We start from the raw sequence: 12,145 nt of genomic DNA, 5'->3' as shown, positions 1-12,145 counted from the left end.
CTTCAACTCCCAGAATTCCTGAGTCAGCTATGCTGACTCAGAAATTGTGGAAGTTGAAGTCCATGAGTCATAAAAGAGCCGAGGTTGCCTACACCTGGTTTACTGCCTGAGCAGGGGGTTGGACTAAATACTAGAAGACCTCCGAGGTCCATTCCAACTGTTATTCTATTAAGTCTAGCACAAAATCACTTTTTTTTTAAAAAAAGCTCAGTATTAAAGATGAAGAGCAAAATAATTTTTAGTGCCCGAATTAAAATAAATACATGGAAACCAAAGACTTGGCAAACAAAATCCTTGTCTAAGTACTGACAAGACCGTAATTAGGAGCTTATTAAATTCTGAATCAAGTTCTTTCATAATTCGGTCGCGTTATCAAAAAATTCTAATATCTATCCATGGCCTCTTATTACATTAAAATAGGCCTTTAATATTTATCACCAGGCTAAGGAATAACACTTTTCTAAAAAAAAATCACCTTGTGGTTTGACTTTAGCTTAGCGGCACTATTGCCGGTTCCTTGCAAATATTTTTGGGATTAGAATAGAAAATAATTTCGGTACTTCCTTAATTATTTTGGGGATTAACCATCAACTGCCGCTGTTAAGTGGCTGCCCAATTGAAATCCTCGGAGCCCCACATGAAGCAGCCCGGAGTTCATCATGACGGAGGCAATTATGATTTTCCTAACCTAACCGATGAGATCATACACAACTTCACCCTTTTCACCCGCTTCACTCCCGAAGCCTTTTCCGCCATCTTTGCTAAGGGTCGGCAGCTTCCGTACAATTGCCTTCAACTTGCCGTCGTCGCCGCGCTGTCGCGCTCGCTCTAAAAGGGAGAGCCTCATCCAAGATGGCGTCGCTCGTTTCAGCATCTGAAGGCGGTCTTCAAATGGCGCCAGCGGCGCTTGCGCGTTAGAGAGCGGCTGTCGGAGAAGGGCCTGGTGATTTCCATTGTATACCTGAGGAGAGAAAGCCTTGAGGTGGTTGCGGCTCTTTCGGCGACCGAGGGGTCATGGAGCCGGATCCTGTGGAAAGAGAGGGCTGTGGTACCAGCCACCACGAAGGAGCCGGCGGATCTTCCCCACCGTTGAGCGGACTCACCGCCTCTCAGCGGCGGGCCGAGATGCGCAGGCGAAAGCTCCTGATGAACTCGGAGGAGCGGATCAATCGCATCATGGGCTTCCATCGGCCGAAGGCGGGTGAGGACGGGGCGTGGTCTGGGATCGGGGGGCTCCGGCGAGGAAAGCCGCGGCCGGAGGGAGGAGGGGATACGGCGGGCTCCCCTTTTCCTCATCTTCTCAAACCCCCACGCCCGGTCCTCGCTTGGTCATCTCCCGAGGTTAAAATCGGGCTTTTTTTTGCAGGAAAACTTTATTTTTTGGAAACACTGGAAACGGCTGACTTAGTTAGCGGCCGGATATTTGGCGTTTCAAGCTGCTCAAATGTAGAAGGAAATGTTGAGTTGCTTTCTGATATATTTTAAACCCGTTATTTGTTTAAATGGGACCAGCACAGTCACGTAGACTTGATAGTCTGTAAATAGTTATACTGTAGGTTGTTCAGGAACCGCATTCTCATTTTGGAAACAAAAAAAAAATCAAATTTGAATGGCTTTAATAAAAGCGCAAGATCTGTGAGTTAATCCGTTCAAGGAAACCTTACATTAGTAAATAGCGTTTTAGCGTAATTGGTAGTATCTTAATTTCTATATTAAATTTGGCAAAGGAGTTGAGATTTGTAAGAGAATTATTACATTCTTAGTCTTGCCAGTAGCAATGCATGCTATGCTGAGGACACTGCCATTGCAGCTGAAAATGCAAAGGATTTGCAAGCTGTAGTAATAAAAATCAAGCAAGGTTAATCCTTGACTTGCAACCACAATTGAAGCTAAAATTTCCATTGATAGGCAAGATATTTGTAAAGTGACTTGATCCATTTTATGACCTTTTTGCCATAGTTAAGTGAATCACTGCAGTTGTTAAGTGAATCATATGGGTTTTAACAGAATGATACGAGGTTTAAATGAATCTGGCTTCCCCCCTTGACTTGTTGGAAGCCTGCTAGTGAACACATGACCCTGGCACATTGCAACTGCCATAAATACATGTAGGTTGCCAGGTGCCCAAATTTTGATCGTGTGACCATAGGGATGCTACAGTGGTCATAAGTGTGAAAACAAGTCCTAAGTCATAAGTTACAGTGCCATTGTAACTTCAGACAGTTACTAAACAAATGGTTGTAAGTGGAGGATTACTTGTACCCTAGTGGAAAAATGGGACTAAAGTTAAATATAAAGAAGACCAAGTTAATGACATAAGTAGAATAACCATCCTTAGAACAGTCAGGTCAAACTGCTGGCCCACGGGCTGGATGCATCATACTGAAACCACTCCCACCCCATTGCCAGCAATGGGGAAAAAGTCACGATACATCACGCGACATCCCATGACGTTGTGAGTTTGACATGCCTGCCTTAGAAGATAGTGCAGTGATGGATAGCCTCTGCCTTTTGGATCAACCATCAACAGTAAAGAAATCGGCAGTCAAGAGATATTCCACAGAATAGGTTGGAGCAACCATGAAGGCCTTGGAAAATAGGTTCAAATACCATGATCTGTCTATATCTACAAAGATCAGAATTGTGTAAGCCAACGTATTCCTTATGACAGAAGAGGTATCATTTCAAGATGACTTTATTGAGGGCTGGTGATGCACTAAATATGACTTCCTTAGGTTTTCTAAGCATGGTTAGGGGATATCTTAATTCTGTAGTTACCAGGATGTGAGAATGAGTGACTAGTCGAACTCTCTAGGCCAGACATGCATTTCAAACCCACGACACCATGTGACATCGCGTGACTATCAGAGCTTTTTCCCCATTGCCGGCAATGGGGTGGGCGCGGTTTCTTCGTGATGCATCCGGCCCGCGGACCGGCAGTTTGACACCCCTGCTCTAGGCAGTACGTTACATGATTACCATTAATATTTAAAATATTTTTTCCAATAAGCCAATGTGAAACTGTAGTTGAGAGATGTTTATTACAGGGGAGATCTACTCATTTCTTTTGAGCAATTGAAAGATGTGTGCCACTGTATTTTTCTACACATTGCTTTATAATGACATTTAAGATGTACATAGATAATTTCTGTGGCTTCTCATTATTATTGACAATGGAACATTTACTGTGGGGCATATGATTCTTTGAGGAGTAATAAAAAATGAGGGAATTGTAAAAAAAATAATATGAGTGTCTGTGTATTCTTTTATATTTCAACAATTTTCATCCTTTTCAGATTAGTATGCACTTCTAAAATTTATTGCATAAATATATTTGTTAATGTCTCTGAGAGCTATAAATGGATTAGAAAAAGTTATATTAATAATGTTTAAAAGATTCATTACATATGGCACAATTCCCAAACATATATTCTATGCAGAAAATATTGTTGAACATACATACTGTCAGGACCCACCCCAATCCACGTCTTAGGAAAACAAAAACTCTTGGAGTCAGTTCTAGTCCAAAAGGAATTTTTACTAGGACATGCTTCGTTGTGGAAATACAAAACAGGACTTGGTATTGTTTTACAAATTGAAACTTTATAAAGAGTTCCTGGTTCAACCCCCCTTCCCTCAACCCCATTTGGTCAGCCCCCCATCATTTTACTTCGTGTCATCCCTTTCGTGGGAAAAAGGGAACTTTGAATCTTTATGGTTATTGCCTTCTTCCTCTACAGATTCAAATGGAGACACAGGCCAGATGCCTTCTTCTCTAACCCTCCCTTTTGTTCCCCCAGTTCAAAAGGTTTCCCTTGGTCTTTGAAATAACCTAAGGCAGGCTGAATCCACATGCGCTCCTCCTTCTTCGGGAGATGGCAGGATCCATGGGGGGGATAATGTTTTAAACATACATTTATGAATGTGATATAAATGGATTCTGACACATACAATAAGATAGTCCTTGATTTACAACCATTCATTTAATGACCATTTGAAGTCATGACAATACTGAAAAAAGGGACTTATGACTGGTCCTCTCCTTTATGACCATCACACTTCCCTCAGTGATCAAAGTTTGGGTGCTTGGTATCTGACATATATTTATCCTATTTCAGTGTCCCAGGATCTCATGATCACCGTTTTCCACCTTCAAGTCAAGGAACTCCTGTACTTTTCTGAATCTGTTATGGGTATGGGCAATTGATAATTATATTTAAAGAAGTGCATATGGAAAAGAATGAATTTTAAATATGGTTATGTAGAAGACGACTCCGGTTAACTGAAGCCTTGTATCATTTGTTGACATCCTATATTTTGTCCTACGCCTCTAAGAATTTATATCAACTTCAAATTTGTGGTATGATTTCAGTTTTTGTTCTGCCCTCTTTAGATGATGACACTCATTCAGAAACTAAGCTTCAGCTGGAACAGGATAAACCAATTTCCCTTCCTGCTCCTGTTTCCAAACGGGTTGTGCTTGGTGATACAGTCTGCAGCTTATCAGGAACGGCTGACCACACAAGCAGTTTAGCAGAGCACAAAGGAGAGAAAATAGACTTATTTAGCAAAACTCATGAAGTTGGTAGTGATGACAGCAGTGAGCTCCGGCAACGCAATAGAGGGGAACTGTTGGATGTTCCACAGAGAGCACCACGCCATGGATTAGATCAGTATTTATCAAGGTTTGATGAAGCGATGAAGCTCAGAAACCAGCTGATGAATGAGAAGCCAAGTCAAGAAAATGGAGGTGTTGTGGAGGAATTTGATTCCTTTCACATTTTTAGATTGGTGGGCTGTGCACTCCTTGCCATTGGTGTTAGAGTTTTTGTATGCAAATATTTGGTAAGTTTTTGTTTTTAAAAATATTTCATTTCACTCCCTTTTTTTGCCTTGTTTGCCTTGCTCACAGGGCTGTAAAGTAGTACATGTATGGGGTATTTATGCTGAACAATTATTTTCCCATGGCTAAATCCATAAAACCATCTATTGTTTCTAGCAGTAATTGTTAAGAACTGTGAGAAAGTCTGTTCTTCAGAGCATCTTTACAGTAAGTTAGTACAGGTAATCCTCACTTAATAACCACAGTTGGGACCAGCTACTCCATTGCTAAGTTATGCAGTCATTAAGCAAAACAGATGATCGTGCCAGACTTACGATGTCAGTTCTACTATGATTGTTAAGTGTGACATTGTGACCACAACTTGCAACTTAACTGCCAGCTTCTCTGTTGTCTTGTCAGAATCCAGCTGTGAAGCTCACCATTGGCAATTACATGACCATGGGATGCTGTGACTGTTGTAAATGTGCACCATTTGTGAAGTGCCTGATTGGCAATGTAATTGTACTAGAAACAGTGTCAGGGAATTGTTACTTATTATTGCACTTCATTCTTGGTATTAGTTAAGCATTACAAGGAGATGGAAATCCAGGTAGAAAGCAGTGGCTGTGTACTTTCTTTTTTGTTAACCATTTGGATAGTCCTAAAGCACAGCTGACAAACACCCCTTCAAAGTAATCCTAACTAATGCATTTTAATATTATGCACTGGATGCTCAAAGAGCTTTATGTTGGAAATAAGTGATAGGTCTGGTTTTAATTATTAATGTATTAATATTTAATATTATCTTAGATAACCACCCTCCACCCATCTCTGTAGCAGTGACTAAATATATTTTAATACCTATGAGTTACTCTTAAATGCAATATGCTTGATGGCAGCATTTTTAAAAAGTGCTTTTTCTTTCATTTTTTAGTTAAATCATTGAGATGTTCTACAAGAAATAGACACTTTCTTCGAAAGCATCTGTTTGGTATGATTTCTCATGATTATTAAAGTATATAATTTTTTATTTTTTCTCTACAGTCAATATTTGCTCCATTCCTTACTTTACAACTTGCATATATGGGACTGTCAAAGTATTTCCCCAAGGTAAGTGTTTTATTAGAAAAAACAGATTCTCAACATTTCTAACTTGGAGTGACCAAGGGTGGAGGATTCACTTTAGTGATGACTGATGTGATAGACTTAGACCTGGGAGATTCATGTTCTTAGTCAACCATAGAATTCTTTGGGCGATCCTAAGTTAATTGTTTCCTTTTAGATGTTTGGAATAAGTTGTGGGAGAAGGATAGGTTCTATAACATTTAAAATGAAATAAGATGCTTTAAGATGAAAATTCTGAAAAAATTAAACTGTTCTTTTTTTTCTGCACAGAGTGAAAAGAAGACAAAAACTACAGTATTAACTGCTGCTCTTTTACTGTCTGGAATCCCTGCAGAAGTAATTAGTCGTTCCATGGACACTTACAGCAAAATGGGAGATGTCTTTACAGACCTTTGTGTTTATTTCTTTACTTTCATTTTCTGTCATGAACTGCTTTTGTTTTTTGGCTCAGAAGTGCCATGGTAATAGCTGTGGGATTCAATACATCAGCAGGACTATTTAGTCTTGAGTTCATTCATACACCTCTGTAAATATACAAACAGGGTTAAATGTTCATCAGTTCTTTCTTCTTTCTTAATTCAGTGTACTTGAATTAACAGCTATGAAGGAAAAGCCACATTCCCAACTATGAGGGTGAATTATTACAGGTTAGGTTTCATATGTGTGGTCTCAAACATGGAAAACAGTAACATTGTTTCAAAAGTGGGCCTTTCCTGCTACTAGGGAAGACATTCGTTTTCCCATTGTTGTATGTTTCTCTTTGGACATGAAACCCCAAGACAGCTGAGCTATTGTGTTGTTGACCAAATTACATGTTATGGCTTTGTTCCAGAATTCTTGTCTGCAGAATTTACATTGAAGCCCCTGTTAAAGAAAAGGTGGGAAAGCTATTTTGACCAGTTCCTCCATTTCATGTGCCCCTCAAAACACTGGGATAAGTACCCTCTGCAATATAAAATGGCACAGACAGTTCAATGGGATAATGGGTAATGCTTCTCTTTCTTCCTCCCATCAGAAGCCCATGCTTGAATCTTGATCTTTTCCACCAATGGAAACAGATCTACTGTGGATCCAACCAGAATGATCTCTGTGTTAATGTATACCACTTCAATATATTAGTTCATATTTTTGAGCCAAGTGGCATATGCTGATAAAAATGCTGATAACTTCATAAGCTTCTGGTTTTAGGAATGTAATTAGACTGGGTCAAACTGGTTTTTTTGTCTTCTTCATTACAGGTGGTAATGTTCTGTTGATAATATAGAAAGGTGAATTTAAAAACAGCAGCACAATCTAACTTGACATTTATATATGTTCCTGTTTGAATTGGAATCTTGCTACTTTTGTTGACATGAATTTTGAATATGCTGCATTAAATGGACACTGCAGATTGAAATACTGGTCTTTGGGTTATTAGCCCTTTGAACAGTTAAGTGTCACCAGTTTTATTCATCGCTGACTATTCAGTCAATTTAGCTTTTTTTTCTTTGTACTACAAGTTATGTCAAGCCCTCGGTATCTTTTCAAAAATATGTGCATGTGATGTTTACCATCTTTACCTAAACACCAAGGTATATTGCAGCTTAAGTAGGTGCAAATTAGTATTTTACCCCAATGTTAGTCAAGTATTTAATATGCATAATATTTTAGAAAACAGGTAGCAAAGAATAAGGTTTGTTTATATTAGAATGGTAATTTAAAAATATCACATAAATTGGTTCTTATAAACCCATCTGAAAATAAAATACTTGAAGCATTTTTCATTGAATTTAGCAAATTCTGATGTTCCTTTTTGAAATGTTTTATTTCTTGGCCTTCTCCACTGTCAAGCCTTAACATAGTTTTAAAATTGGTAGCCTTTTATTGTTTTGTATTTATATAAGCAATTTACCACATGTTTTCATCTCACATTTATGTAGCCAATCACAATGACTATAAATCATAAAATATGGCAGACTATTAGTTGATCTTAATTTGCATTAGATTTTATGACTCCGTTACAAGCTGAAGATGTGTCATATATTTGCAATCCTTTCTTATGTTACAGTTCTTCCCTACATCTTGTCATTGTTACATATATGTAGCCCACTCTCAGTACCCATAAGTTGTTCTATCTTGCAAAGATTTGGAAATTAATCTAAGATAGAAATTATACAGTGGAATATTTTCATTATTCTGATAAATGAGCTGATTTTTTTCTTGGATTTTAATTTTTGAAGTGTCTGCTGTCAAGTAGCTTGACTTAACTAGAAATTTCCTTTGCTTTGTCTGTGGTTATTACAGATAATTTAATTTTGCAGACTAAATTAAGACACAGTTGGGTTTTTAAATATTTGATAGAAAGTTAAATTGGTTCTTCCTTTATAATAGACTTATAAGTTTCCTTACATTATAATTTCAGTGATTGCATTTACTGAACCAAATTTTACATTGCTCAATGGAAAAAGTGTTTTGGAGAGTAAGTCATGGGTGAAATACACAGAAAGAAATGTGCATATTTTGGCAATGCAGTCTCATTTAATTTAAAATTTTAATTTAAAAAATAAATTTGTCTTTACAACATGAACTATGCTGGAAATACTACCTTGGAAAAACTATTTTTCAGTTTTTACTCTGCACACTTAATTTTTCTAAATTCCTATAATTAATATTTTTGATGATGGACCTTCAAATATCGATAAAATAGCATAAATCTAAGATCTTGTTTGATATATTTTTACTTTGAAAAACAATGTAAAGTATACAACTATCAATCCCAACTCTTGATATTTTGATAGTATCTCAGGCATTTTTGCCCAATGACTGCCATGGTAAATATAGTCAATTACAAAATTTCATTTTTGACAGTGAAATCTTATCCAAGATCCAGGTACACGGTAGACTGTGTTTTTGGATAGTGATTCTAGAAGATGCACTCATTCCACAGAAGATAAAACAGATAAAAGTAAGAAAAAGTAAGAAAATTCATGGCCAGCACATTAAGATGGAAATCTGCATATTTTTCCCAAATGCCTACTCCATAAAAACAAAAGTTTTGATGTTCTAAACCAAGGGTCTTCAAACTTGGCCCTTTTATGACTTGTGGACTTCAACTCCCAGAATTCTTCAGCCAGGCATGCTGGCTGAGGAATTCTGGGAATTGAAGTCCACAAGTCATAAAAGGGCCATGTTTGAAGACCCCTGTTCTAAACAACATCAAAACATTTATTCACCCATCTACACTTTTTTTTTTAAAAAAAGGTAGAAAACATATAAACAAGATTCAGGTTTAAAAAAACCCAAATCTATAGGTACTACATTGAAAAATGTGTAAAATATCCTCTTAAGTGTGGCTCCTTTCTAAGGAAATTGCTGGCATCACTAAATTTGCAGGATTTTTGGCATCCTTATTTTTAATATATTTTATGTATTTAAATGCAAATAGGAAAACCATTGGGCAGAGAGCCTGGTGATTTAAAAATAAATTTCTCCAAGCACAATGAAGGAGCAGCTCTTCTGTGCTGTCTAAAAATATGTATATGGTGAAAATAAGCTGCTTTGTGTGTTTCCTTTTCCACAATTTGGACTTTCTCTGTAAAAATCAAATTGTTGCAACTGTTGCATTAATTATGTTAAATGCATTGAAGCTTTATATGTTATAATTATTTATGCTTTGGCATTACTTGAATATACATTAAAATGTCTGCAAGGATCAGATTTTGTTAACTTTCCTTATTTCTGATTTAGTAATTTAGTGCACATTTTGGTTTCAAGAGGACTAAGGAAATAAACCTTTGTAGCTGAACTTAACATTGCCTGCCTACTGCCTGCTAGATAGAACATTTCCTGGATCTATAAAACAAAGCTGTTTGGAAAGTTATTTCTACATTTCTTCTTAAACTTGTTATATAAGAACAGCTTTATCCTTTATCCTCCATATGATCCATGAGAATTCATTCCTCAAATCTGCTATCTACTTTGACTTGATGATCTCTTAAGGCAGAGGTCCCCAACCTTTTGGGCACCAGAGACCGGTTCTGGAGAAAGGTTTTTCTGCGAACCAGAGAATGCATGGTTTTATGTGCTGCCTGGATCCCACAGATGGGACTTTGCTTGTTTGTGTGGACCAGTTGTGGGCATGCCATGGGCCAGTACTGATCCATGGACCGAGGATTGGGGAGCCATCTTAAGGTGAATACCATGAAGATTCTTGAGAATATGTCACAGATACTACCTTGTCATGAGAATGTCAGACATTGCCAGAACTGACTATAATAGAAGAGTATATTAGTAAAGATAGTCTATGATTTCAGGTAAAACATGTGCAATTAGTTTTTTAGAAAACTAGTTTCTTTGATTTTGTGCCATTTTTAATACCAAACTACCAACTGTGATTTTCCCTGTCTGCCTATTGAAAGAGAACAGCTTGGCGATTTTTCTGGAAAGTTGCATACAATTAACGCCCAGAAGGATTTGTGTGCTGAGTCCAAGTTTTTTGTACTATATTGGTAAAAATCCTCAGATCTATGATTCTGGTGATTGGTTCTGTGCAAAATGTTCTGATTTGTCGGTTAACATTGATTTCAGCTGGATTATACGTAAAATCATGTGAAGCCATGTATCAGATCCAGTTTGGCACCAGTGTGGGACCAAAAAGAATGAATCTAATTGCAATACCTCCTTGCAGTAAAAAAAATCCCTACCATTTGTGTTTTATGTGGATACATACAAAAATATTAACAAATGAAGATAACGTTTCAAATCCATGATTTTGCACCACATATGACACTGGGTTCAAACAAATTTGTTCTATGAATTGATCCACAGATTAGGATCCCATCAAAAATTAAGTGACGTCAAGAGGACATTTCTTTTGCGCTGTGGCAGGGCCCCAAGTTGCCCAACCAATTGCCCCAACAGTATTTCGGTAATTCTTTTTTTTTTATTGAAAAGTTTTACAAGACATTTTTAAATACAAAAAAAACCCCTCCTCCCCCTCCCCCCTCCCCAATCCCTCCCTACCCACCCCTCCCCGACTTCCCAAAGCTGAATACAGGGTATAAAAATACAAACAAGCATAATCTAAAATATGCTAATAACAATAAAACATTAAATTCTGTCGCACTTTAACTCTCCATCGTCAAAATATTAATAAAATAACTACTAACTAGTTATACATCATGTAGGTCCACTACTTATTCAAATGCTAAATGAAACTTTTTAGTCCCATATTTATTCTGAATATATTCAATCCATCTCCTCTGTATTTTGGTAATTCTTGCATGTTCACGTATGATTCGTGCTTTGACGGTAGATTTTTGTATAACCCTTTTTTTAAACCGAGCCGAGAGAGAAAAATTGTTTCTGATCCACATTTTTAAGCCATAGTGGAGTCAAAACCAGGCAGAGACGAATCGTTCCGACGTAAAGCCACGCCGAGAGTCGTCATCAGAGATGGTGATTCCAGGCAAATCCCTCCAAAGTATGAAACCAAAGAGGATTCGCCTTTCACGTCGAGGATCAGACGTTCATGCATTTCCATTGTAGAACAAATAAACATGGGACCAGTTGGCAGCTGATTATGAATAAATATTAAAGCATAGATATGCTCAGTTTTCTCCTGAAAAACACAGCCGGCTACAACACAGGCTACCGTTTGTAGGCAAGTTAGTTATGGTACCTCAAGCACTCTTAGGACAAAGCTTGTTGTTGTTAGTTGCGAAGCCGTGTCCGACCCATCGCGACCCTATGGACAATGTTCCTCCAGGCCTTCCTGTCCTCTACCATCTTCTGGAGTCCATTTAAGCTCACACCTATTGCTTCAGTGACTCCATCCAGCCACCTCATTCTCTGCCGTCCCCTTCTTCTCTTGCCCTCAATCTTTCCCAGCATTAGGCTCTTCTCCAGTGAGTCCTTCCTTCTCATCAGGTGGCCAAAGTATTTGAGTTTTAGCTTCAGGATCTGGCCTTCTAAAGAGCAGTCAGGGTTGATCTCCTCTAGGACTGACCGGTTTGATCGCCTTGCAGTCCAAGGGACTCGCAGGAGTCTTCTCCACCACCATAGTTCAAAGGCTTCAATTTTTTGGCGCTCAGCCTTTCTTATGGTCCAGCTTTCACTGCCATACATTGCAACTGGGAAGACCATAGCCTTGACTATACGGACTTTTGTTGACAGGGTGATGTCTCTGCTTTTTAGTGTGCTGTCTAGATTTGCCATGGC

The 12,145-nt window shown here is 38.1% G+C and overlaps 1 protein-coding gene across 1 annotated transcript; it reads left to right on the top strand.

The window, feature by feature from the left end:
• The first annotated feature begins 781 nt into the window (after positions 1 to 781).
• On the top strand, positions 782 to 9,641 carry CAMLG (calcium modulating ligand). Its single transcript, XM_083354366.1, has 4 exons — positions 782 to 1,201; positions 4,394 to 4,845; positions 5,867 to 5,932; positions 6,218 to 9,641. Exons 1-4 carry the CDS (start codon positions 1,015 to 1,017, stop codon positions 6,410 to 6,412), a joined length of 900 nt encoding a protein of 299 aa, XP_083210492.1. The 5' UTR covers positions 782 to 1,014; the 3' UTR covers positions 6,413 to 9,641.
• The last annotated feature ends 2,504 nt before the right edge of the window (positions 9,642 to 12,145 follow it).

The sequence above is a fragment of the Vipera ursinii genome (genome assembly GCF_947247035.1).
Source record: "Vipera ursinii genome assembly, chromosome: 2".
NCBI lineage: Eukaryota > Metazoa > Chordata > Lepidosauria > Squamata > Viperidae > Vipera > Vipera ursinii.
Note: the sequence above shows the minus strand (reverse complement) of the source record. Positions and strands in the feature narration are given on the sequence as shown.

Coding starts and splice junctions, on each gene's coding strand:
- CAMLG (XM_083354366.1), top strand. CDS start 1,015: ATGGAGCCGGATCCTGTGGAAAGAGAGGGCTGTGGTACCAGCCACCAC. Junction 4,846..5,866: donor TTTTTGTATGCAAATATTTG/GTAAGTTTTTGT, acceptor TTTTCTCTACAG/TCAATATTTGCTCCATTCCT. Junction 5,933..6,217: donor TGTCAAAGTATTTCCCCAAG/GTAAGTGTTTTA, acceptor TTTTCTGCACAG/AGTGAAAAGAAGACAAAAAC.